At 52.2% G+C, this 27,347-nt stretch overlaps 1 protein-coding gene across 1 annotated transcript; it reads right to left on the reverse strand.

Moving 5' to 3' along the window:
• Positions 1–1,827: 1,827 nt before the first annotated feature.
• Positions 1,828–27,347, reverse strand: LOC137646618 (uncharacterized). The gene is made up of 18 exons (XM_068379725.1): positions 27,063–27,347; positions 25,811–25,906; positions 23,117–23,371; positions 22,720–23,000; positions 22,002–22,097; positions 17,280–17,511; positions 17,067–17,162; positions 15,188–15,540; positions 13,930–14,025; positions 11,925–12,020; positions 11,047–11,143; positions 9,358–9,453; positions 8,517–8,612; positions 7,870–7,965; positions 6,966–7,061; positions 5,388–5,455; positions 3,227–3,322; positions 1,828–2,086 (listed from the first exon to the last, which is right to left on the reverse strand). The coding sequence occupies exons 1-18, from the start codon at positions 27,345–27,347 to the stop codon at positions 1,828–1,830; spliced, it is 2,790 nt and encodes a 929-aa protein (XP_068235826.1).

Below are 27,347 nucleotides of genomic sequence, written 5' to 3' on the forward strand. Positions count from 1 at the left end.
ACATTAAAACATTTGAAGTAAAAAATATTGCAATTTAAAGGAAAGTCCACGAGAAAGTATGTTCTTATGGTAATGAATCTACAACAAATAAGTTAACAGAATAACCACTTCAACTGGTGTAAGGGGGGTTAGACCTAACCAGGAAAATAAAAAAAAAAAAACACTTGGGGGAGGGTAAAAAGAACCCCCCCAATTTGGGGGGGTAAAAAGAATCCCCCATTTTGGGGGTGGGGTAAAAAAAAACTCAATTTGGGGGGGGTAAAAAAAAAACCAATGGGGGGGGGGGTGGGAAAGAACTCCCAAATTTGGGGGGGGGGGTAAAAAATAAATCCCAAATTTGGGGGGGTAAAAAGAACCCCCCAATTTGGGGAAATTGGGGGGGTAAAAAGAACCCCCAATTTGGGGGGTAAAAAGAACCCCCAATTTGGGGGGTAAAAAGAACCCCCAATTTGGGGGGTAAAAAGAACCCCCCAATTTGGGGGGTAAAAAGAACCCCCCAATTTGGGGGGTAAAAAGAACCCCCCAATTTGGGGGGTAAAAAGAACCCCCCAATTTGGGGGGTAAAAAGAACCCCCCAATTTGGGGGGTAAAAAGAACCCCCCAATTTGGAGGGGGGGGTAAAAAGAACCCCCCAATTTGGGAGGGGGGTAAAAAGAACCCCCCATTTGGGGGGGGTAAAAAAAACCCAATTTGGGGGGAAAAACCCCCCCATTTGGGGGGGGTAAAAAAAACCCAATTTGGGGGGGGTAAAAAAACCCCAATTTGGGGGGGGGTAAAAAGAACCCCAATTTGGGGGGGGGTAAAAAGAACCCCAATTTGGGGGGGGGTAAAAAGAACCCCAATTTGGGGGGGGGGGTAAAAAGAACCCCCCAATTTGGGGGGGGTTAAAAAAAAAAAAACCCCAATTTGGGGGGGGGGGTTAAAAAAAAAAACCCCAATTTGGAGGGGAGAAAGAACTCCCCAATTTGGAGGGGAGAAAGAACTCCCCAATTTGGAGGGGAGAAAGAACTCCCCAATTTGGGGAGGGTGGAAAGAAATTCCCAATTTTGGGGGGAGAAAAGAACCCCCCCCCCAATTTCAGGTATTTTTTCTAAGCTCCCTATAACCCACCAATTGTGGATGTTTTTTCCCCCCAAATTTGGGTGGGAGGTGTACAGAAAAAAACCCCACAACAGTGGTGTAGGGTACACAAACCCGCCCCACATAGATGGGAGGGGGAGAGGAGACGTATGAAGAAGAGAAGTTGAATTATGTAACAGATGAAGGATTGGAAGCGATGAGGTGAAGGAGAGGCATTAAATTACGTAAGATAGACAAAGTGACGACAAGAGGGAGAGGAGACTGGAGAGGGAGAGGAGACTGGAGCGGGAGACGTATAAAAAAGAGAATTTGAATTATGTACCAGATGAAAATTGGAAGTGATGAGGAGAAGGAGAGACTTTAAATTACGTAACATAGACAAAGTGACTGACGAGAATGAGAGGAGATCGGAGAGGAGACGGGAGAGGGAGACGTATAAAAAAGAGAAGTTGAATTATGTAACATTTGAAGATTGGAAGTGAAGAGGGGAAGGAGAGATGTGAAATTACGTAACATAGACAAAGTGTTAAATTACGTAATATAGACAAAGTGACGACGAGAGGGAGAAGAGAGGAGACGGGAGAGGAGACCAGAGAGGGAGAGGAGACCGGAGCGGGAGAGGAGACCGGAGCGGGAGAGGAGACCGGAGAGGGAGAGGAGACCGAAGAGGGAGACGTATAAAATAGAGAAGTTGAATTATGTAACAGATGAAGATTGGAAGCGAGGAGGCGAAGGAGAGACGTTAAATTACGTAACATAGACAAAGTGACTGACGAGAGGGAGAGGAGAGGAGACGATAGAAGAGACGGGAGAGGAGACCGGAGCGGGAGAGGAGACTGGAGAGGGAGAGGAGACCGGAGAGGAAGAGGAGACGGGAGAGGGAGACGTATAAAAAAGAGAAGTTGAATTATGTACCAGATGAAGATTGGAAGCGAGGAGGGAAATGTAATAAAGAGGCATTAAATTACGTAACATAGACAAAGTGACTAACGAGAGGGAGAGGAGACTGGAGAGGGAGACGTATAAAAAAGAGAAGTTGAATTATGTACCAGATGAAGATTGGAAAGTGAGGAGGGAAATGTAATAAAGAGGCATTAAATTACGTAACATAGACAAAGTGACTCCCTCTCGTTAGAGGAGACCGGAGAGGGAGAGGAGACCGGAGAGGTAGACGTATAAAAAAGAGAAGTTGAATTATGTAACAGATGAAGATTGGAAGCGAGGAGGCGAAGGAGAGACGTTAAATTACGTAACATAGACAAAGTGACGACGAGAGGGAGAGGAGAGGAGACCGGAGAGGGAGAGGAGACCGGAGAGGGAGAGGAGACCGGAGAGGGAGAGGAGACCGGAGAGGGAGAGGAGACCGGAGCGGGAGAGGAGACCGGAGCGGGAGAGGAGACCGGAGCGGGAGAGGAGACCGGAGCGGGAGAGGAGACCGGAGCGGGAGAGGAGACCGGAGCGGGAGAGGAGACCGGAGCGGGAGAGGAGACCGGAGCGGGAGAGGAGACCGGAGCGGGAGAGGAGACCGGAGCGGGAGAGGAGACCGGAGCGGGAGAGGAGACCGGAGCGGGAGAGGAGACCGGAGCGGGAGAGGAGACCGGAGCGGGAGAGGAGACCGGAGCGGGAGAGGAGACCGGAGAGGGAGAGGAGACCGGAGAGGTAGACGTATAAAAAAGAGAAGTTGATAACAGATGAAGATTGGAAGCGAGGAGGCGAAGGAGAGACGTTAAAATTACGTAACATAGACAAAGTGACTGACGAGAGGGAGAGGAGAGGAGACGATAGAAGAGACGGGAGAGGAGACCGGAGAGGGAGAGGAGACCGGAGAGGGAGAGGAGAACGGAGCGGGAGAGGAGACCGAAGAGGGAGACGTATAAAAAAGAGAATTTTGAATTATGTAACAGATGAAGATTGGAAGCGAGGAGGGGAAGGAGAGACGTGAAATTACATAACATAGACAAAGTGACTGACGAGAGGGAGAGGAGACTGGAGAGGGAGAGGAGACTGGAGAGGGAGAGGAGACCGGAGAGGGAGAGGAGACCGGAGAGGGAGAGGAGACCGGAGAGGGAGAGGTATAAAAAAGAGAAGTTGAATTATGTAACAGATGAAGATTGGAAGTGAGGAGGGGAAGATGTGCTAAATTTACGTAACAGAAAGTGACTGACGAGAGGGAGAGGAGATCGAAGAGACCGGAGTGGTAGAGGAGACCAGAGAGGGAGAGGAGACTGGAGAGGAGAGGAGACTGGAGAGGTAGACGTATAAAAAAAATAGAGAAGTTGAATTATGTAACAGATGAAGATTGGAAGCGAGGAGGCGAAGGAGAGACGTTAAATTACGTAACATAGACAAAGTGACGACGAGAGGGAGAGGAGAGGAGACGATAGAAGAGACGGGAGAGGAGACTGGAGAGGGAGAGGAGACTGGAGAGGGACACGCATAAAAAGGGAAGTTGAATTAACAAACAAAGATTGGAAGGGAGGAGGGAAATGTAATAAAGAGGCATCAAATAACATCGACAAAGTGACTGACGAGAGGGAGAGGAGAGGAGACGATAGAAGAGACGGGAGAGGAGACTGGAGAGGGAGAGGAGACTGGAGAGGGAGAGGAGACTGGAGAGGGAGAGGAGACCGGAGAGGGAGAGGAGACCGGAGCGGGAGAGGAGACCGAAGAGGGAGACGTATAAAAAAGAGAAGTTGATAACAGATGAAGATTGGAAGCGAGGAGGCGAAGGAGAGACGTTAAAATTACGTAACATAGACAAAGTGACTGACGAGAGGGAGAGGAGAGGAGACGATAGAAGAGACGGGAGAGGAGACTGGAGCGGGAGAGGAGACCGGAGAGGGAGAGGAGACCGGAGAGGGAGAGGAGACCGGAGAGGAAGAGGAGACCGGAGCGGGAGACGTATAAAAAAGAGAAGTTGAATTATGTAAAAGATGAAGATTGGAAGCGATGAGGCGAAGGAGAGACTTAAATTACGTAACATAGACAAAGTGACTGACGAGAGGGAGAGGAGAGGAGACGATAGAAGAGACGGGAGAGGAGACTGGAGAGGGAGAGGAGACTGGAGAGGGAGAGGAGACCGGAGAGGGAGAGGAGACCGGAGAGGGAGAGGAGACCGGAGAGGGAGAGGAGACCGGAGAGGGAGAGGAGACCGGAGAGGGAGAGGAGACCGGAGAGGGAGAGGAGACCGGAGAGGGAGAGGAGACCGGAGAGGGAGAGGAGACCGGAGCGGGAGAGGAGACCGGAGCGGGAGAGGAGACCGGAGCGGGAGAGGAGACCGGAGCGGGAGAGGAGACCGGAGCGGGAGAGGAGACCGGAGCGGGAGAGGAGACCGGAGAGGTAGACGTATAAAAAAGAGAAGTTGAATTATGTAACAGATGAAGATTGGAAGCGAGGAGGCGAAGGAGAGACGTTAAATTACGTAACATAGACAAAGTGACTGACGAGAGGGAGAGGAGAGGAGACGATAGAAGAGACGGGAGAGGAGACTGGAGAGGGAGAGGAGACCGGAGAGGGAGAGGAGACCGGAGCGGGAGAGGAGACCGGAGCGGGAGAGGAGACCGGAGCGGGAGAGGAGACCGGAGCGGGAGAGGAGACCGGAGCGGGAGAGGAGACCGGAGCGGGAGAGGAGACCGGAGCGGGAGAGGAGACCGGAGCGGGAGAGGAGACCGGAGAGGGAGAGGAGACCGGAGAGGGAGAGGAGACCGGAGAGGTAGACGTATAAAAAAGAGAAGTTGATAACAGATGAAGATTGGAAGCGAGGAGGCGAAGGAGAGACGTTAAAATTACGTAACATAGACAAAGTGACTGACGAGAGGGAGAGGAGAGGAGACGATAGAAGAGACGGGAGAGGAGACTGGAGAGGGAGAGGAGACTGGAGAGGGAGAGGAGACTGGAGAGGGAGAGGAGACCGGAGAGGGAGAGGAGACCGGAGAGGGAGAGGAGACCGGAGAGGGAGAGGAGACCGAAGAGGGAGAGGAGACCGGAGCGGGAGAGGAGACCGGAGCGGGAGAGGAGACCGGAGCGGGAGAGGAGACTGGAGAGGGAGAGGTATAAAAAAGAGAATTTTGAATTATGTAACAGATGAAGATTGGAAGCGAGGAGGGGAAGGAGAGACGTGAAATTACATAACATAGACAAAGTGACTGACGAGAGGGAGAGGAGGAGATCGAAGAGACTGGAATGGTAGAGGAGACCAGAGAGGGAGACGTATAAAAAAGAGAAGTTGAATTATGTAACATTTGAAGATTGGAAGTGAAGAGGGGAAGGAGAGACTTTAATTATGTAACATAGACAAAGTGACTAACGAGAGGGAGAGGAGACCGGAGAGGGAGAGGAGACCGGAGCGGGAGAGGAGACTGGAGAGGAGAGGAGACTGGAGAGGTAGACGTATAAAAAAAATAGAGAAGTTGAATTATGTAACAGATGAAGATTGGAAGTGAGGAGGGGAAGGAGAGACTTAAATTACGTAACATAGACAAAGTGACGACGAGAGGGAGAGGAGAGGAGACGATAGAAGAGACGGGAGAGGAGACTGGAGAGGGAGAGGAGACCGGAGAGGGAGAGGAGACCGAAGAGGGAGACGTATAAAAAAGAGAAGTTGAATTATGTAACAGATGAAGATTGGAAGTGAGGAGGGGAAGGAGAGACTTTAATTATGTAACATCGACAAAGTGACTGACGAGAGGGAGAGGAGAGGAGACGATAGAAGAGACGGGAGAGGAGACTGGAGAGGGAGAGGAGACTGGAGAGGGAGAGGAGACCGGAGAGGGAGAGGAGACCGAAGAGGGAGACGTATAAAAAAGAGAAGTTGAATTATGTAACATTTGAAGATTGGAAGTGAAGAGGGGAAGGAGAGACGTGAAATTACGTAACATAGACAAAGTGACTGACGAGAGGGAGAGGAGAGGAGACGATAGAAGAGACGGGAGAGGAGACCGGAGCGGGAGAGGAGACCGGAGCGGGAGAGGAGACCGGAGCGGGAGAGGAGACCGGAGCGGGAGAGGAGACCGGAGCGGGAGAGGAGACCGGAGCGGGAGAGGAGACCGGAGCGGGAGAGGAGACCGGAGCGGGAGAGGAGACCGGAGCGGGAGAGGAGACCGGAGCGGGAGAGGAGACCGGAGCGGGAGAGGAGACCGGAGCGGGAGAGGAGACCGGAGCGGGAGAGGAGACCGGAGCGGGAGAGGAGACCGGAGCGGGAGAGGAGACCGGAGAGGGAGAGGAGACCGGAGAGGTAGACGTATAAAAAAGAGAAGTTGATAACAGATGAAGATTGGAAGCGAGGAGGCGAAGGAGAGACGTTAAAATTACGTAACATAGACAAAGTGACTGACGAGAGGGAGAGGAGAGGAGACGATAGAAGAGACGGGAGAGGAGACTGGAGAGGGAGAGGAGACCGGAGAGGGAGAGGAGAACGGAGCGGGAGAGGAGACCGAAGAGGGAGACGTATAAAAAAGAGAATTTTGAATTATGTAACAGATGAAGATTGGAAGTGAGGAGGGGAAGATGTGCTAAATTTACGTAACAGAAAGTGACTGACGAGAGGGAGAGGAGATCGAAGAGACCGGAGCGGGAGAGGAGACCGGAGCGGGAGAGGAGACCGGAGCGGGAGAGGAGACCGGAGCGGGAGAGGAGACCGGAGCGGGAGAGGAGACCGGAGCGGGAGAGGAGACCGGAGCGGGAGAGGAGACCGGAGCGGGAGAGGAGACCGGAGCGGGAGAGGAGACCGGAGCGGGAGAGGAGACCGGAGCGGGAGAGGAGACCGGAGCGGGAGAGGAGACCGGAGCGGGAGAGGAGACCGGAGAGGGAGAGGTATAAAAAAGAGAAGTTGAATTATGTAACAGATGAAGATTGGAAGTGAGGAGGGGAAGATGTGCTAAATTTACGTAACAGAAAGTGACTGACGAGAGGGAGAGGAGATCGAAGAGACCGGAGTGGTAGAGGAGACCAGAGAGGGAGAGGAGACTGGAGAGGAGAGGAGACTGGAGAGGTAGACGTATAAAAAAAATAGAGAAGTTGAATTATGTAACAGATGAAGATTGGAAGTGAGGAGGGGAAGGAGAGACTTTAATTATGTAACATAGACAAAGTGACTGACGAGAGGGAGAGGAGAGGAGACGATAGAAGAGACGGGAGAGGAGACTGGAGAGGGAGAGGAGACCGGAGAGGGAGAGGAGACCGGAGAGGGAGAGGAGACCGAAGAGGGAGACGTATAAAAAAGAGAAGTTGAATTATGTAACATTTGAAGATTGGAAGTGAAGAGGGGAAGGAGAGACGTGAAATTACGTAACATAGACAAAGTGACTGACGAGAGGGAGAGGAGAGGAGACGATAGAAGAGACGGGAGAGGAGACCGGAGAGGGAGAGGAGACCGGAGCGGGAGAGGAGACCGGAGCGGGAGAGGAGACCGGAGCGGGAGAGGAGACCGGAGCGGGAGAGGAGACCGGAGCGGGAGAGGAGACCGGAGAGGGAGAGGAGACCGGAGAGGGAGAGGAGACCGGAGAGGTAGACGTATAAAAAAGAGAAGTTGATAACAGATGAAGATTGGAAGCGAGGAGGCGAAGGAGAGACGTTAAAATTACGTAACATAGACAAAGTGACTGACGAGAGGGAGAGGAGAGGAGACGATAGAAGAGACGGGAGAGGAGACTGGAGAGGGAGAGGAGACTGGAGAGGGAGAGGAGACCGGAGAGGAGAGGAGACTGGAGAGGGAGAGGTATAAAAAAGAGAAGTTGAATTATGTAACAGATGAAGATTGGAAGTGAGGAGGGGAAGATGTGCTAAATTTACGTAACAGAAAGTGACTGACGAGAGGGAGAGGAGATCGAAGAGACCGGAGTGGTAGAGGAGACCAGAGAGGGAGAGGAGACTGGAGAGGAGAGGAGACTGGAGAGGTAGACGTATAAAAAAAATAGAGAAGTTGAATTATGTAACAGATGAAGATTGGAAGTGAGGAGGGGAAGGAGAGACTTTAATTATGTAACATCGACAAAGTGACTGACGAGAGGGAGAGGAGAGGAGACGATAGAAGAGACGGGAGAGGAGACCGGAGAGGGAGAGGAGACCGGAGAGGGAGAGGAGACCGGAGCGGGAATGGAGACCGGAGAGGGAGAGGAGACCGGAGCGGGAGAGGAGACCGGAGCGGGAGAGGAGACCGGAGAGGTAGACGTATAAAAAAGAGAAGTTGATAACAGATGAAGATTGGAAGCGAGGAGGCGAAGGAGAGACGTTAAAATTACGTAACATAGACAAAGTGACTGACGAGAGGTAGAGGAGACTAGAGAGGGAGAGGAGACTAGAGAGGGAGAGGAGACCGGAGAGGGAGAGTAGACCGGAGAGGGAGAGGAGACCGGAGAGGGAGAGGTATAAAAAAGAGAAGTTGAATTATGTAACAGATGAAGATTGGAAGTGAGGAGGGGAAGATGTGCTAAATTTACGTAACAGAAAGTGACTGACGAGAGGGAGAGGAGATCGAAGAGACCGGAGTGGTAGAGGAGACCAGAGAGGGAGAGGAGACTGGAGAGGAGAGGAGACTGGAGAGGTAGATGTATAAAAAAAATAGAGAAGTTGAATTATGTAACAGATGAAGATTGGAAGTGAGGAGGGGAAGGAGAGACTTTAATTATGTAACATCGACAAAGTGACTGACGAGAGGGAGAGGAGAGGAGACGATAGAAGAGACGGGAGAGGAGACCGGAGAGGGAGAGGAGACCGGAGAGGGAGAGGAGACCGGAGCGGGAATGGAGACCGGAGAGGGAGAGGAGACCGGAGCGGGAGAGGAGACCGGAGCGGGAGAGGAGACCGGAGAGGTAGACGTATAAAAAAGAGAAGTTGATAACAGATGAAGATTGGAAGCGAGGAGGCGAAGGAGAGACGTTAAAATTACGTAACATAGACAAAGTGACTGACGAGAGGGAGAGGAGAGGAGACGATAGAAGAGACGGGAGAGGAGACTGGAGAGGGAGAGGAGACCGGAGAGGGAGAGGAGACCGAAGAGGGAGACGTATAAAAAAGAGAATTTTGAATTATGTAACAGATGAAGATTGGAAGCGAGGAGGGGAAGGAGAGACGTGAAATTACATAACATAGACAAAGTGACTGACGAGAGGTAGAGGAGACTAGAGAGGGAGAGGAGACTAGAGAGGGAGAGGAGACCGGAGAGGGAGAGGAGACCGGAGAGGGAGAGGAGACCGGAGAGGGAGAGGTATAAAAAAGAGAAGTTGAATTATGTAACAGATGAAGATTGGAAGTGAGGAGGGGAAGATGTGCTAAATTTACGTAACAGAAAGTGACTGACGAGAGGGAGAGGAGATCGAAGAGACCGGAGTGGTAGAGGAGACCAGAGAGGGAGAGGAGACTGGAGAGGAGAGGAGACTGGAGAGGTAGACGTATAAAAAAAATAGAGAAGTTGAATTATGTAACAGATGAAGATTGGAAGTGAGGAGGGGAAGGAGAGACTTTAATTATGTAACATCGACAAAGTGACTGACGAGAGGGAGAGGAGAGGAGACGATAGAAGAGACGGGAGAGGAGACCGGAGCGGGAGAGGAGACCGGAGCGGGAGAGGAGACCGGAGCGGGAGAGGAGACCGGAGCGGGAGAGGAGACCGGAGCGGGAGAGGAGACCGGAGCGGGAGAGGAGACCGGAGCGGGAGAGGAGACCGGAGCGGGAGAGGAGACCGGAGCGGGAGAGGAGACCGGAGCGGGAGAGGAGACCGGAGCGGGAGAGGAGACCGGAGCGGGAGAGGAGACCGGAGCGGGAGAGGAGACCGGAGCGGGAGAGGAGACCGGAGAGGGAGAGGAGACCGGAGCGGGAGAGGAGACCGGAGAGGGAGAGGAGACCGGAGAGGTAGACGTATAAAAAAGAGAAGTTGATAACAGATGAAGATTGGAAGCGAGGAGGGGAAGGAGAGACGTTAAAATTACGTAACATAGACAAAGTGACTGACGAGAGGGAGAGGAGGAGATCGAAGAGACCGGAGTGGTAGAGGAGACCAGAGAGGGAGACGTATAAAAAAGAGAAGTTGAATTATGTAACATTTGAAGATTGGAAGTGAAGAGGGGAAGGAGAGACTTTAATTATGTAACATAGACAAAGTGACTAACGAGAGGGAGAGGAGACCGGAGAGGGAGAGGAGACCGGAGCGGGAGACGTATAAAAAATAGAGAATTTGAATTATGTACCAGATGAAGATTGGAAGTGAGGAGGAGAAGGAGAGACTTAAATTACGTAACATAGACAAAGTGACGACGAGAGGGAGAGGAGAGGAGACGATAGAAGAGACGGGAGAGGAGACCGGAGAGGGAGAGGAGACCGGAGAGGGAGAGGAGACCGGAGAGGGAGAGGAGACCGGAGCGGGAGAGGAGACCGGAGCGGGAGAGGAGACCGGAGCGGGAGAGGAGACCGGAGCGGGAGAGGAGACCGGAGCGGGAGAGGAGACCGGAGCGGGAGAGGAGACCGGAGCGGGAGAGGAGACCGGAGAGGGAGATGAGACCGGAGAGGTAGACGTATAAAAAAGAGAAGTTGATAACAGATGAAGATTGGAAGCGAGGAGGCGAAGGAGAGACGTTAAAATTACGTAACATAGACAAAGTGACTGACGAGAGGGAGAGGAGAGGAGACGATAGAAGAGACGGGAGAGGAGACTGGAGAGGGAGAGGAGACTGGAGAGGGAGAGGAGACCGGAGCGGGAGAGGAGACCGGAGCGGGAGAGGAGACCGGAGCGGGAGAGGAGACCGGAGCGGGAGAGGAGACCGGAGCGGGAGAGGAGACCGGAGCGGGAGAGGAGACCGGAGCGGGAGAGGAGACCGGAGCGGGAGAGGAGACCGGAGCGGGAGAGGAGACCGGAGAGGGAGAGGAGACCGGAGAGGGAGAGGAGACCGGAGAGGGAGAGGTATAAAAAAGAGAAGTTGAATTATGTAACAGATGAAGATTGGAAGTGAGGAGGGGAAGATGTGCTAAATTTACGTAACAGAAAGTGACTGACGAGAGGGAGAGGAGATCGAAGAGACCCGGAGTGGTAGAGGAGACCAGAGAGGGAGAGGAGACTGGAGAGGAGAGGAGACTGGAGAGGTAGACGTATAAAAAAAATAGAGAAGTTGAATTATGTAACAGATGAAGATTGGAAGTGAGGAGGGGAAGGAGAGACTTTAATTATGTAACATCGACAAAGTGACTGACGAGAGGGAGAGGAGAGGAGACGATAGAAGAGACGGGAGAGGAGACTGGAGAGGGAGAGGAGACCGGAGAGGGAGAGGAGACCGGAGCGGGAATGGAGACCGGAGCGGGAGAGGAGACCGGAGCGGGAGAGGAGACCGGAGCGGGAGAGGAGACCGGAGAGGTAGACGTATAAAAAAGAGAAGTTGATAACAGATGAAGATTGGAAGCGAGGAGGCGAAGGAGAGACGTTAAAATTACGTAACATAGACAAAGTGACTGACGAGAGGGAGAGGAGAGGAGACGATAGAAGAGACGGGAGAGGAGACTGGAGAGGGAGAGGAGACTGGAGAGGGAGAGGAGACTGGAGAGGGAGAGGAGACTGGAGAGGGAGAGGAGACCGGAGAGGGAGAGGAGACCGAAGAGGGAGACGTATAAAAAAGAGAATTTTGAATTATGTAACAGATGAAGATTGGAAGCGAGGAGGGGAAGGAGAGACGTGAAATTACATAACATAGACAAAGTGACTGACGAGAGGTAGAGGAGACTAGAGAGGGAGAGGAGACCGGAGAGGGAGAGTAGACCGGAGAGGGAGAGGAGACCGGAGAGGGAGAGGTATAAAAAAGAGAAGTTGAATTATGTAACAGATGAAGATTGGAAGTGAGGAGGGGAAGATGTGCTAAATTTACGTAACAGAAAGTGACTGACGAGAGGGAGAGGAGATCGAAGAGACCGGAGTGGTAGAGGAGACCAGAGAGGGAGAGGAGACTGGAGAGGAGAGGAGACTGGAGAGGTAGACGTATAAAAAAAATAGAGAAGTTGAATTATGTAACAGATGAAGATTGGAAGTGAGGAGGGGAAGGAGAGACTTTAATTATGTAACATCGACAAAGTGACTGACGAGAGGGAGAGGAGAGGAGACGATAGAAGAGACGGGAGAGGAGACTGGAGAGGGAGAGGAGACCGGAGAGGGAGAGGAGACCGGAGCGGGAATGGAGACCGGAGCGGGAGAGGAGACCGGAGCGGGAGAGGAGACCGGAGCGGGAGAGGAGACCGGAGAGGTAGACGTATAAAAAAGAGAAGTTGATAACAGATGAAGATTGGAAGCGAGGAGGGGAAGGAGAGACTTTAATTATGTAACATCGACAAAGTGACTGACGAGAGGGAGAGGAGAGGAGACGATAGAAGAGACGGGAGAGGAGACCGGAGCGGGAGAGGAGACCGGAGCGGGAGAGGAGACCGGAGCGGGAGAGGAGACCGGAGCGGGAGAGGAGACCGGAGCGGGAGAGGAGACCGGAGCGGGAGAGGAGACCGGAGCGGGAGAGGAGACCGGAGCGGGAGAGGAGACCGGAGCGGGAGAGGAGACCGGAGCGGGAGAGGAGACCGGAGCGGGAGAGGAGACCGGAGCGGGAGAGGAGACCGGAGAGGGAGAGGAGACCGGAGCGGGAGAGGAGACCGGAGCGGGAGAGGAGACCGGAGAGGGAGAGGAGACCGGAGAGGTAGACGTATAAAAAAGAGAAGTTGATAACAGATGAAGATTGGAAGCGAGGAGGGGAAGGAGAGACGTTAAAATTACGTAACATAGACAAAGTGACTGACGAGAGGGAGAGGAGGAGATCGAAGAGACCGGAGTGGTAGAGGAGACCAGAGAGGGAGACGTATAAAAAAGAGAAGTTGAATTATGTAACATTTGAAGATTGGAAGTGAAGAGGGGAAGGAGAGACTTTAATTATGTAACATAGACAAAGTGACTAACGAGAGGGAGAGGAGACCGGAGAGGGAGAGGAGACCGGAGCGGGAGACGTATAAAAAATAGAGAATTTGAATTATGTACCAGATGAAGATTGGAAGTGAGGAGGAGAAGGAGAGACTTAAATTACGTAACATAGACAAAGTGACGACGAGAGGGAGAGGAGAGGAGACGATAGAAGAGACGGGAGAGGAGACCGGAGAGGGAGAGGAGACCGGAGAGGGAGAGGAGACCGGAGAGGGAGAGGAGACCGGAGAGGGAGAGGAGACCGGAGAGGGAGAGGAGACCGGAGCGGGAGAGGAGACCGGAGCGGGAGAGGAGACCGGAGCGGGAGAGGAGACCGGAGCGGGAGAGGAGACCGGAGCGGGAGAGGAGACCGGAGCGGGAGAGGAGACCGGAGCGGGAGAGGAGACCGGAGCGGGAGAGGAGACCGGAGAGGGAGATGAGACCGGAGAGGTAGACGTATAAAAAAGAGAAGTTGATAACAGATGAAGATTGGAAGCGAGGAGGCGAAGGAGAGACGTTAAAATTACGTAAACATAGACAAAGTGACTGACGAGAGGGAGAGGAGAGGAGACGATAGAAGAGACGGGAGAGGAGACTGGAGAGGGAGAGGAGACTGGAGAGGGAGAGGAGACCGGAGAGGGAGAGGAGACCGAAGAGGGAGACGTATAAAAAAGAGAATTTTGAATTATGTAACAGATGAAGATTGGAAGCGAGGAGGGGAAGGAGAGACGTGAAATTACATAACATAGACAAAGTGACTGACGAGAGGGAGAGGAGACTGGAGAGGGAGAGGAGACTGGAGAGGGAGAGGAGACCGGAGAGGGAGAGGAGACCGGAGAGGGAGAGGAGACCGGAGAGGGAGAGGTATAAAAAAGAGAAGTTGAATTATGTAACAGATGAAGATTGGAAGTGAGGAGGGGAAGATGTGCTAAATTTACGTAACAGAAAGTGACTGACGAGAGGGAGAGGAGATCGAAGAGACCGGAGTGGTAGAGGAGACCAGAGAGGGAGAGGAGACTGGAGAGGAGAGGAGACTGGAGAGGTAGACGTATAAAAAAAATAGAGAAGTTGAATTATGTAACAGATGAAGATTGGAAGCGAGGAGGCGAAGGAGAGACGTTAAATTACGTAACATAGACAAAGTGACGACGAGAGGGAGAGGAGAGGAGACGATAGAAGAGACGGGAGAGGAGACTGGAGAGGGAGAGGAGACTGGAGAGGGACACGCATAAAAAGGGAAGTTGAATTAACAAACAAAGATTGGAAGGGAGGAGGGAAATGTAATAAAGAGGCATCAAATAACATCGACAAAGTGACTGACGAGAGGGAGAGGAGAGGAGACGATAGAAGAGACGGGAGAGGAGACTGGAGAGGGAGAGGAGACCGGAGCGGGAGAGGAGACCGGAGCGGGAGAGGAGACCGGAGAGGGAGAGGAGACCGGAGCGGGAGAGGAGACCGGAGCGGGAGAGGAGACCGGAGCGGGAGAGGAGACCGGAGCGGGAGAGGAGACCGGAGCGGGAGAGGAGACCGGAGAGGGAGAGGAGACCGGAGCGGGAGAGGAGACCGGAGCGGGAGAGGAGACCGGAGAGGGAGAGGAGACCGGAGCGGGAGACGTATAAAAAAGAGAAGTTGATAACAGATGAAGATTGGAAGCGAGGAGGCGAAGGAGAGACGTTAAATTACGTAACATAGACAAAGTGACTGACGAGAGGGAGAGGAGAGGAGACGATAGAAGAGACGGGAGAGGAGACTGGAGAGGGAGAGGAGACTGGAGAGGGAGAGGAGACTGGAGAGGGAGAGGAGACCGGAGCGGGAGAGGAGACCGGAGCGGGAGAGGAGACCGGAGAGGGAGAGGAGACCGGAGAGGGAGAGGAGACCGGAGCGGGAGAGGAGACCGGAGCGGGAGAGGAGACCGGAGAGGGAGAGGAGACCGGAGAGGTAGACGTATAAAAAAGAGAAGTTGATAACAGATGAAGATTGGAAGCGAGGAGGCGAAGGAGAGACGTTAAATTACGTAACATAGACAAAGTGACTGACGAGAGGTAGAGGAGACTAGAGAGGGAGAGGAGACCGGAGAGGGAGAGGAGACCGGAGAGGGAGAGGAGACCGAAGAGGGAGACGTATAAAAAAGAGAAGTTGAATTATGTAACATTTGAAGATTGGAAGTGAAGAGGGGAAGGAGAGACGTGAAATTACGTAACATAGACAAAGTGACTGACGAGAGGGAGAGGAGAGGAGACGATAGAAGAGACGGGAGAGGAGACTGGAGAGGGAGAGGAGACTGGAGAGGGAGAGGAGACCGGAGAGGGAGAGGAGACCGAAGAGGGAGACGTATAAAATAGAGAAGTTGAATTATGTAACAGATGAAGATTGGAAGTGAGGAGGGGAAGATGTGCTAAATTTACGTAACAGAAAGTGACTGACGAGAGGGAGAGGAGATCGAAGAGACCGGAGTGGTAGAGGAGACCAGAGAGGGAGAGGAGACTGGAGAGGGAGAGGAGAGGAGACGATAGAAGAGACGGGAGAGGAGACCGGAGCGGGAGAGGAGACTGGAGAGGGAGAGGAGACCGGAGAGGAAGAGGAGACGGGAGAGGGAGACGTATAAAAAAGAGAAGTTGAATTATGTACCAGATGAAGATTGGAAGCGAGGAGGGAAATGTAATAAAGAGGCATTAAATTACGTAACATAGACAAAGTGACTAACGAGAGGGAGAGGAGACTGGAGAGGGAGACGTATAAAAAAGAGAAGTTGAATTATGTACCAGATGAAGATTGGAAAGTGAGGAGGGAAATGTAATAAAGAGGCATTAAATTACGTAACATAGACAAAGTGACTCCCTCTCGTTAGAGGAGACCGGAGAGGGAGAGGAGACCGGAGAGGTAGACGTATAAAAAAGAGAAGTTGAATTATGTAACAGATGAAGATTGGAAGCGAGGAGGCGAAGGAGAGACGTTAAATTACGTAACATAGACAAAGTGACGACGAGAGGGAGAGGAGAGGAGACGATAGAAGAGACGGGAGAGGAGACGGGAGAGGAGACCGGAGAGGGAGAGGAGACCGAAGAGGGAGACGTATAAAATAGAGAAGTTGAATTATGTAACAGATGAAGATTGGAAGTGAGGAGGAGAAGGAGAGACTTTAAATTATGTAAACATAGACAAGTGTTAAATTACGTAACATAGACAAAGTGACTGACGAGAATGAGAGGAGATCGGAGAGGAGACGGGAGAGGGAGACGTATAAAAAAGAGAAGTTGAATTATGTAACATTTGAAGATTGGAAGTGAAGAGGCGAAGGAGAGACGTTAAATTACGTAACATAGACAAAGTGACTGACGAGAGGGAGAGGAGAGGAGAGGAGACGATAGAAGAGACGGGAGAGGAGACTGGAGAGGGAGAGGAGACTGGAGAGGGAGAGGAGACCGGAGAGGGAGAGGAGACCGGAGCGGGAGAGGAGACCGGAGCGGGAGAGGAGACCGGAGCGGGAGAGGAGACCGGAGCGGGAGAGGAGACCGGAGCGGGAGAGGAGACCGGAGCGGGAGAGGAGACCGGAGCGGGAGAGGAGACCGGAGCGGGAGAGGAGACCGGAGCGGGAGAGGAGACCGGAGCGGGAGAGGAGACCGGAGCGGGAGAGGAGACCGGAGCGGGAGAGGAGACCGGAGCGGGAGAGGAGACCGGAGCGGGAGAGGAGACCGGAGAGGGAGAGGAGACCGGAGAGGGAGAGGAGACCGGAGCGGGAGAGGAGACCGGAGAGGTAGACGTATAAAAAAGAGAAGTTGATAACAGATGAAGATTGGAAGCGAGGAGGCGAAGGAGAGACGTTAAATTACGTAACATAGACAAAGTGACTGACGAGAGGGAGAGGAGAGGAGACGATAGAAGAGACGGGAGAGGAGACTGGAGAGGGAGAGGAGACTGGAGAGGGAGAGGAGACTGGAGAGGGAGAGGAGACCGGAGAGGGAGAGGAGACCGGAGAGGGAGAGGAGACCGAAGAGGGAGACGTATAAAATAGAAAAGTTGAATTATGTAACAGATGAAGATTGGAAGTGAGGAGGGGAAGATGTGCTAAATTTACGTAACAGAAAGTGACTGACGAGAGGGAGAGGAGATCGAAGAGACCGGAGTGGTAGAGGAGACCAGAGAGGGAGAGGAGACTGGAGAGGAGAGGAGACTGGAGAGGTAGACGTATAAAAAAAATAGAGAAGTTGAATTATGTAACAGATGAAGATTGGAAGCGAGGAGGCGAAGGAGAGACGTTAAATTACGTAACATAGACAAAGTGACTGACGAGAGGGAGAGGAGAGGAGACGATAGAAGAGACGGGAGAGGAGACCGGAGCGGGAGAGGAGACTGGAGAGGGAGAGGAGACCGGAGAGGAAGAGGAGACGGGAGAGGGAGACGTATAAAAAAGAGAAGTTGAATTATGTACCAGATGAAGATTGGAAGCGAGGAGGGAAATGTAATAAAGAGGCATTAAATTACGTAACATAGACAAAGTGACTAACGAGAGGGAGAGGAGACTGGAGAGGGAGACGTATAAAAAAGAGAAGTTGAATTATGTACCAGATGAAGATTGGAAGTGAGGAGGGGAAGGAGAGACTTTAATTATGTAACATAGACAAAGTGACTAACGAGAGGGAGAGGAGACTGGAGAGGGAGACGTATAAAAAAGAGAAGTTGAATTATGTACCAGATGAAGATTGGAAAGTGAGGAGGGAAATGTAATAAAGAGGCATTAAATTACGTAACATAGACAAAGTGACTCCCTCTCGTTAGAGGAGACCGGAGAGGGAGAGGAGACCGGAGAGGTAGACGTATAAAAAAGAGAAGTTGAATTATGTAACAGATGAAGATTGGAAGCGAGGAGGCGAAGGAGAGACGTTAAATTACGTAACATAGACAAAGTGACGACGAGAGGGAGAGGAGAGGAGACGATAGAAGAGACGGGAGAGAAGACCGGAGAGGGAGAGGAGACCGGAGCGGGAGAGGAGACCGGAGCGGGAGAGGAGACCGGAGCGGGAGAGGAGACCGGAGCGGGAGAGGAGACCGGAGCGGGAGAGGAGACCGGAGAGGGAGAGGAGACCGGAGAGGTAGACGTATAAAAAAGAGAAGTTGAATTATGTAACAGATGAAGATTGGAAGCGAGGAGGCGAAGGAGAGACGTTAAATTACGTAACATAGACAAAGTGACGACGAGAGGGAGAGGAGAGGAGACGATAGAAGAGACGGGAGAGGAGACTGGAGAGGGACACGCATAAAAAGGGAAGTTGAATTAACAAACAAAGATTGGAAGGGAGGAGGGAAATGTAATAAAGAGGCATCAAATAACATCGACAAAGTGACTGACGAGAGGGAGAGGAGAGGAGACGATAGAAGAGACGGGAGAGGAGACTGGAGAGGGAGAGGAGACCGGAGAGGGAGAGGAGACCGGAGCGGGAATGGAGACCGGAGAGGGAGAGGAGACCGGAGCGGGAGAGGAGACCGGAGCGGGAGAGGAGACCGGAGAGGTAGACGTATAAAAAAGAGAAGTTGATAACAGATGAAGATTGGAAGCGAGGAGGCGAAGGAGAGACGTTAAATTACGTAACATAGACAAAGTGACTGACGAGAGGGAGAGGAGAGGAGACGATAGAAGAGACGGGAGAGGAGACTGGAGAGGGAGAGGAGACTGGAGAGGGAGAGGAGACTGGAGAGGGAGAGGAGACCGGAGAGGGAGAGGAGACCGAAGAGGGAGACGTATAAAAAAGAGAAGTTGAATTATGTAACAGATGAAGATTGGAAGCGAGGAGGCGAAGGAGAGACGTTAAATTACGTAACATAGACAAAGTGACTGACGAGAGGGAGAGGAGAGGAGACGATAGAAGAGACGGGAGAGGAGACTGGAGAGGGAGAGGAGACTGGAGAGGGAGAGGAGACCGGAGAGGGAGAGGAGACCGGAGCGGGAGAGGAGACCAGAGAGGGAAAGGAGACAGGAGAGGGAGAGGAGACCGGAGAGAAGAGAGGAGACCGGAGCGGGAGACGTATAAAAAAGAGAAGTTGATAACAGATGAAGATTGGAAGCGAGGAGGCGAAGGAGAGACGTTAAATTACGTAACATAGACAAAGTGACTGACGAGAGGGAGAGGAGAGGAGACGATAGAAGAGACGGGAGAGGAGACCGGAGAGGGAGAGGAGACCGGAGCGGGAGAGGAGACCGGAGCGGGAGAGGAGACCGGAGCGGGAGAGGAGACCGGAGCGGGAGAGGAGACCGGAGCGGGAGAGGAGACCGGAGAGGGAGAGGAGACCGGAGCGGGAGAGGAGACCGGAGAGGGAGAGGAGACCGGAGAGGTAGACGTATAAAAAAGAGAAGTTGATAACAGATGAAGATTGGAAGCGAGGAGGCGAAGGAGAGACGTTAAAATTACGTAACATAGACAAAGTGACTGACGAGAGGGAGAGGAGAGGAGACGATAGAAGAGACGGGAGAGGAGACTGGAGAGGGAGAGGAGACTGGAGAGGGAGAGGAGACCGGAGAGGGAGAGGAGACCGAAGAGGGAGACGTATAAAAAAGAGAATTTTGAATTATGTAACAGATGAAGATTGGAAGCGAGGAGGGGAAGGAGAGACGTGAAATTACATAACATAGACAAAGTGACTGACGAGAGGGAGAGGAGGAGATCGAAGAGACCGGAGTGGTAGAGGAGACCAGAGAGGGAGACGTATAAAAAAGAGAAGTTGAATTATGTAACATTTGAAGATTGGAAGTGAAGAGGGGAAGGAGAGACTTTAATTATGTAACATAGACAAAGTGACTAACGAGAGGGAGAGGAGACCGGAGAGGGAGAGGAGACCGGAGCGGGAGACGTATAAAAAATAGAGAATTTGAATTATGTACCAGATGAAGATTGGAAGTGAGGAGGAGAAGGAGAGACTTAAATTACGTAACATAGACAAAGTGACGACGAGAGGGAGAGGAGAGGAGACGATAGAAGAGACGGGAGAGGAGACTGGAGAGGGAGAGGAGACCGGAGAGGGAGAGGAGACCGAAGAGGGAGACGTATAAAAAAGAGAAGTTGAATTATGTAACAGATGAAGATTGGAAGTGAGGAGGGGAAGGAGAGACTTTAATTATGTAACATAGACAAAGTGACTGACGAGAGGGAGAGGAGAGGAGACGATAGAAGAGACGGGAGAGGAGACTGGAGAGGGAGAGGAGACCGGAGAGGGAGAGGAGACCGGAGAGGGAGAGGAGACCGGAGCGGGAGAGGAGACCGGAGAGGGAGAGGAGACCGGAGCGGGAGAGGAGACCGGAGCGGGAGAGGAGACCGGAGAGGTAGACGTATAAAAAAGAGAAGTTGATAACAGATGAAGATTGGAAGCGAGGAGGCGAAGGAGAGACGTTAAATTACGTAACATAGACAAAGTGACTGACGAGAGGGAGAGGAGAGGAGACGATAGAAGAGACGGGAGAGGAGACTGGAGAGGGAGAGGAGACTGGAGAGGGAGAGGAGACCGGAGAGGGAGAGGAGACCGAAGAGGGAGACGTATAAAAAAGAGAAGTTGAATTATGTAACATTTGAAGATTGGAAGTGAAGAGGGGAAGGAGAGACGTGAAATTACGTAACATAGACAAAGTGACTGACGAGAGGGAGAGGAGAGGAGACGATAGAAGAGACGATAGAAGAGACGGGAGAGGAGACCGGAGAGGGAGAGGAGACCGGAGCGGGAGAGGAGACCGGAGCGGGAGAGGAGACCGGAGCGGGAGAGGAGACCGAAGCGGGAGAGGAGACCGGAGCGGGAGAGGAGACCGGAGCGGGAGAGGAGACCGGAGAGGGAGAGGAGACCGGAGAGGGAGAGGAGACCGGAGAGGTAGACATATAAAAAAGAGAAGTTGATAACAGATGAAGATTGGAAGCGAGGAGGCGAAGGAGAGACGTTAAAATTACGTAACATAGACAAAGTGACTGACGAGAGGGAGAGGAGAGGAGACGATAGAAGAGACGGGAGAGGAGACTGGAGAGGGAGAGGAGACTGGAGAGGGAGAGGAGACTGGAGAGGGAGAGGAGACCGGAGAGGGAGAGGAGACCGGAGCGGGAGAGGAGACCGAAGAGGGAGACGTATAAAAAAGAGAATTTTGAATTATGTAACAGATGAAGATTGGAAGTGAGGAGGGGAAGATGTGCTAAATTTACGTAACAGAAAGTGACTGACGAGAGGGAGAGGAGATCGAAGAGACCGGAGTGGTAGAGGAGACCGGAGCGGGAGAGGAGACCGGAGCGGGAGAGGAGACCGGAGCGGGAGAGGAGACCGGAGCGGGAGAGGAGACCGGAGCGGGAGAGGAGACCGGAGCGGGAGAGGAGACCGGAGCGGGAGAGGAGACCGGAGAGGGAGAGGAGACCGGAGCGGGAGAGGAGACCGGAGAGGGAGAGGAGACCGGAGAGGGAGAGGAGACCGGAGAGGGAGAGGAGACCGGAGAGGAAGAGGAGACAGGAGCGGGAGACGTATAAAAAAGAGAAGTTGAATTATGTAACATTTGAAGATTGGAAGTGAAGAGGGGAAGGAGAGACGTGAAATTACGTAACATAGACAAAGTGACTGACGAGAGGTAGATGAGATCGGAGAGGGAGACGTATAAAAAAAGAGAAGTTGAATTAACAGACAAAGATTGGAAGCGATGAGGCGAAGGAGAGGCATTAAATTACGTAACATAGACAAAGTGACTGACGAGAGGGAGAGGAGACCGGAGAGGAAGAGGAGACAGGAGAGGGAGACGTATAAAAAAGAGAAGTTGAATTATGTAACAGATGAAGATTGGAAGTGAGGAGGGGAAGATGTGCTAAATTTACGTAACAGAAAGTGACTGACGAGAGGGAGAGGAGATCGAAGAGACCGGAGTGGTAGAGGAGACCAGAGAGGGAGAGGAGACTGGAGAGGAAGAGGAGACAGGAGAGGGAGACGTATAAAAAAGAGAAGTTGAATTATGTAACAGATGAAGATTGGAAGTGAGGAGGGGAAGATGTGCTAAATTTACGTAACAGAAAGTGACTGACGAGAGGGAGAGGAGATCGAAGAGACCGGAGTGGTAGAGGAGACCAGAGAGGGAGAGGAGACTGGAGAGGAGAGGAGACTGGAGAGGTAGACGTATAAAAAAAATAGAGAAGTTGAATTATGTAACAGATGAAGATTGGAAGTGAGGAGGGGAAGGAGAGACTTTAATTATGTAACATAGACAAAGTGACTGACGAGAGGGAGAGGAGAGGAGACGATAGAAGAGACGGGAGAGGAGACTGGAGAGGGAGAGGAGACTGGAGAGGGAGAGGAGAGGAGACGATAGAAGAGACGGGAGAGGAGACTGGAGAGGGAGAGGAGACCGGAGAGGAGAGGAGACTGGAGAGGTAGACGTATAAAAAAAAGAGAATTTTGAATTATGTAACAGATGAAGATTGGAAGCGAGGAGGGGAAGGAGAGACGTGAAATTACGTAACATAGACAAAGTGACTGACGAGAGGTAGATGAGATCGGAGAGGGAGACGTATAAAAAAAGAGAAGTTGAATTAACAGACAAAGATTGGAAGCGATGAGGCGAAGGAGAGGCATTAAATTACGTAACATAGACAAAGTGACTGACGAGAGGGAGAGGAGACCGGAGAGGAAGAGGAGACAGGAGAGGGAGACGTATAAAAAAGAGAAGTTGAATTATGTAACAGATGAAGATTGGAAGTGAGGAGGGGAAGATGTGCTAAATTTACGTAACAGAAAGTGACTGACGAGAGGGAGAGGAGATCGAAGAGACCGGAGTGGTAGAGGAGACCAGAGAGGGAGAGGAGACTGGAGAGGAAGAGGAGACAGGAGAGGGAGACGTATAAAAAAGAGAAGTTGAATTATGTAACAGATGAAGATTGGAAGTGAGGAGGGGAAGATGTGCTAAATTTACGTAACAGAAAGTGACTGACGAGAGGGAGAGGAGATCGAAGAGACCGGAGTGGTAGAGGAGACCAGAGAGGGAGAGGAGACTGGAGAGGAGAGGAGACTGGAGAGGTAGACGTATAAAAAAAATAGAGAAGTTGAATTATGTAACAGATGAAGATTGGAAGTGAGGAGGGGAAGGAGAGACTTTAATTATGTAACATAGACAAAGTGACTGACGAGAGGGAGAGGAGAGGAGACGATAGAAGAGACGGGAGAGGAGACTGGAGAGGGAGAGGAGACTGGAGAGGGAGAGGAGACCGGAGAGGGAGAGGAGACCGAAGAGGGAGACGTATAAAAAAGAGAAGTTGAATTATGTAACATTTGAAGATTGGAAGTGAAGAGGGGAAGGAGAGACGTGAAATTACGGAACATAGACAAAGTGACTGACGAGAGGGAGAGGAGAGGAGACGATAGAAGAGACGGGAGAGGAGACTGGAGAGGGAGAGGAGACCGGAGAGGGAGAGGAGACCGGAGCGGGAGAGGAGACCGGAGCGGGAGAGGAGACCGGAGCGGGAGAGGAGACCGGAGCGGGAGAGGAGACCGGAGCGGGAGAGGAGACCGGAGCGGGAGAGGAGACCGGAGCGGGAGAGGAGACCGGAGAGGGAGAGGAGACCGGAGAGGGAGAGGAGACCGGAGCGGGAGAGGAGACCGGAGAGGGAGAGGAGACCGGAGAGGGAGAGGAGACCGGAGAGGGAGAGGAGACCGGAGCGGGAGAGGAGACCGGAGAGGGAGAGGAGACCGGAGCGGGAGAGGAGACCGGAGAGGGAGAGGAGACCGGAGAGGGAGAGGAGACCGGAGAGGGAGAGGAGACCGGAGAGGTAGACGTATAAAAAAGAGAAGTTGATAACAGATGAAGATTGGAAGCGAGGAGGCGAAGGAGAGACGTTAAAATTACGTAACATAGACAAAGTGACTGACGAGAGGGAGAGGAGAGGAGACGATAGAAGAGACGGGAGAGGAGACTGGAGAGGGAGAGGAGACTGGAGAGGGAGAGGAGACCGGAGAGGGAGAGGAGACCGAAGAGGGAGACGTATAAAAAAGAGAATTTTGAATTATGTAACAGATGAAGATTGGAAGCGAGGAGGGGAAGGAGAGACGTGAAATTACATAACATAGACAAAGTGACTGACGAGAGGTAGAGGAGACTAGAGAGGGAGAGGAAGAGGAGACCGGAGCGGGAGAGGAGACCGGAGCGGGAGAGGAGACCGGAGCGGGAGAGGAGACCGGAGCGGGAGAGGAGACCGGAGCGGGAGAGGAGACCGGAGCGGGAGAGGAGACCGGAGCGGGAGAGGAGACCGGAGCGGGAGAGGAGACCGGAGAGGGAGAGGAGACCGGAGCGGGAGAGGAGACCGGAGCGGGAGAGGAGACCGGAGCGGGAGAGGAGACCGGAGAGGGAGAGGAGACCGGAGCGGGAGAGGAGACCGGAGCGGGAGAGGAGACCGGAGCGGGAGAGGAGACCGGAGAGGGAGAGGAGACCGGAGAGGTAGACGTATAAAAAAGAGAAGTTGATAACAGATGAAGATTGGAAGCGAGGAGGCGAAGGAGAGACGTTAAAATTACGTAACATAGACAAAGTGACTGACGAGAGGGAGAGGAGAGGAGACGATAGAAGAGACGGGAGAGGAGACTGGAGAGGGAGAGGAGACCGGAGAGGGAGAGGAGACCGGAGAGGGAGAGGAGACCGGAGAGGGAGAGGAGACCGAAGAGGGAGACGTATAAAAAAGAGAATTTTGAATTATGTAACAGATGAAGATTGGAAGCGAGGAGGGGAAGGAGAGACGTGAAATTACATAACATAGACAAAGTGACTGACGAGAGGGAGAGGAGGAGATCGAAGAGACCGGAGTGGTAGAGGAGACCAGAGAGGGAGACGTATAAAAAAGAGAAGTTGAATTATGTAACATTTGAAGATTGGAAGTGAAGAGGGGAAGGAGAGACTTTAATTATGTAACATAGACAAAGTGACTAACGAGAGGGAGAGGAGACCGGAGAGGGAGAGGAGACCGGAGCGGGAGACGTATAAAAAATAGAGAATTTGAATTATGTACCAGATGAAGATTGGAAGTGAGGAGGAGAAGGAGAGACTTAAATTACGTAACATAGACAAAGTGACGACGAGAGGGAGAGGAGAGGAGACGATAGAAGAGACGGGAGAGGAGACTGGAGAGGGAGAGGAGACCGGAGCGGGAGAGGAGACCGGAGCGGGAGAGGAGACCGGAGCGGGAGAGGAGACCGGAGCGGGAGAGGAGACCGGAGCGGGAGAGGAGACCGGAGCGGGAGAGGAGACCGGAGCGGGAGAGGAGACCGGAGCGGGAGAGGAGACCGGAGCGGGAGAGGAGACCGGAGCGGGAGAGGAGACCGGAGCGGGAGAGGAGACCGGAGAGGGAGAGGAGACCGGAGAGGTAGACGTATAAAAAAGAGAAGTTGATAACAGATGAAGATTGGAAGCGAGGAGGCGAAGGAGAGACGTTAAAATTACGTAACATAGACAAAGTGACTGACGAGAGGGAGAGGAGAGGAGACGATAGAAGAGACGGGAGAGGAGACTGGAGAGGGAGAGGAGACTGGAGAGGGAGAGGAGACCGGAGAGGGAGAGGAGACCGAAGAGGGAGACGTATAAAAAAGAGAATTTTGAATTATGTAACAGATGAAGATTGGAAGCGAGGAGGGGAAGGAGAGACGTGAAATTACATAACATAGACAAAGTGACTGACGAGAGGGAGAGGAGACTAGAGAGGGAGAGGAGACTAGAGAGGGAGAGGAGACCGGAGAGGGAGAGGAGACCGGAGAGGGAGAGGTATAAAAAAGAGAAGTTGAATTATGTAACAGATGAAGATTGGAAGTGAGGAGGGGAAGATGTGCTAAATTTACGTAACAGAAAGTGACTGACGAGAGGGAGAGGAGATCGAAGAGACCGGAGTGGTAGAGGAGACCAGAGAGGGAGAGGAGACTGGAGAGGAGAGGAGACTGGAGAGGTAGACGTATAAAAAAAATAGAGAAGTTGAATTATGTAACAGATGAAGATTGGAAGTGAGGAGGGGAAGGAGAGACTTTAATTATGTAACATCGACAAAGTGACTGACGAGAGGGAGAGGAGAGGAGACGATAGAAGAGACGGGAGAGGAGACTGGAGAGGGAGAGGAGACCGGAGAGGGAGAGGAGACCGGAGAGGGAGAGGAGACCGGAGCGGGAATGGAGACCGGAGAGGGAGAGGAGACCGGAGCGGGAGAGGAGACCGGAGCGGGAGAGGAGACCGGAGAGGTAGACGTATAAAAAAGAGAAGTTGATAACAGATGAAGATTGGAAGCGAGGAGGCGAAGGAGAGACGTTAAATTACGTAACATAGACAAAGTGACTGACGAGAGGGAGAGGAGAGGAGACGATAGAAGAGACGGGAGAGGAGACTGGAGAGGGAGAGGAGACTGGAGAGGGAGAGGAGACCGGAGAGGGAGAGGAGACCGGAGAGGGAGAGGAGACCGAAGAGGGAGACGTATAAAAAAGAGAAGTTGAATTATGTAACATTTGAAGATTGGAAGTGAAGAGGGGGAAGGAGAGACGTGAAATTACGTAACATAGACAAAGTGACTGACGAGAGGGAGAGGAGAGGAGACGATAGAAGAGACGATAGAAGAGACGGGAGAGGAGACCGGAGAGGGAGAGGAGACCGGAGAGGGAGAGGAGACCGGAGCGGGAGAGGAGACCGGAGCGGGAGAGGAGACCGGAGCGGGAGAGGAGACCGGAGCGGGAGAGGAGACCGGAGCGGGAGAGGAGACCGGAGCGGGAGAGGAGACCGGAGAGGGAGAGGAGACCGGAGAGGGAGAGGAGACCGGAGAGGTAGACGTATAAAAAAGAGAAGTTGATAACAGATGAAGATTGGAAGCGAGGAGGCGAAGGAGAGACGTTAAAATTACGTAACATAGACAAAGTGACTGACGAGAGGGAGAGGAGAGGAGACGATAGAAGAGACGGGAGAGGAGACTGGAGAGGGAGAGGAGACCGGAGAGGGAGAGGAGACCGGAGCGGGAGAGGAGACCGAAGAGGGAGACGTATAAAAAAGAGAATTTTGAATTATGTAACAGATGAAGATTGGAAGCGAGGAGGGGAAGGAGAGACGTGAAATTACATAACATAGACAAAGTGACTGACGAGAGGTAGAGGAGACTAGAGAGGGAGAGGAGACCGGAGAGGGAGAGGAGACCGGAGAGGGAGAGGTATAAAAAAGAGAAGTTGAATTATGTAACAGATGAAGATTGGAAGTGAGGAGGGGAAGATGTGCTAAATTTACGTAACAGAAAGTGACTGACGAGAGGGAGAGGAGATCGAAGAGACCGGAGTGGTAGAGGAGACCAGAGAAGGAGAAGAGACGAGACCGGAGAGGTAGACGTATAAAAAAGAGAAGTTGAATCAT

The sequence above is a fragment of the Palaemon carinicauda genome, chromosome 9 (assembly GCF_036898095.1).
Source record: "Palaemon carinicauda isolate YSFRI2023 chromosome 9, ASM3689809v2, whole genome shotgun sequence".
Classification (NCBI taxonomy): Eukaryota; Metazoa; Arthropoda; class Malacostraca; order Decapoda; family Palaemonidae; genus Palaemon; species Palaemon carinicauda.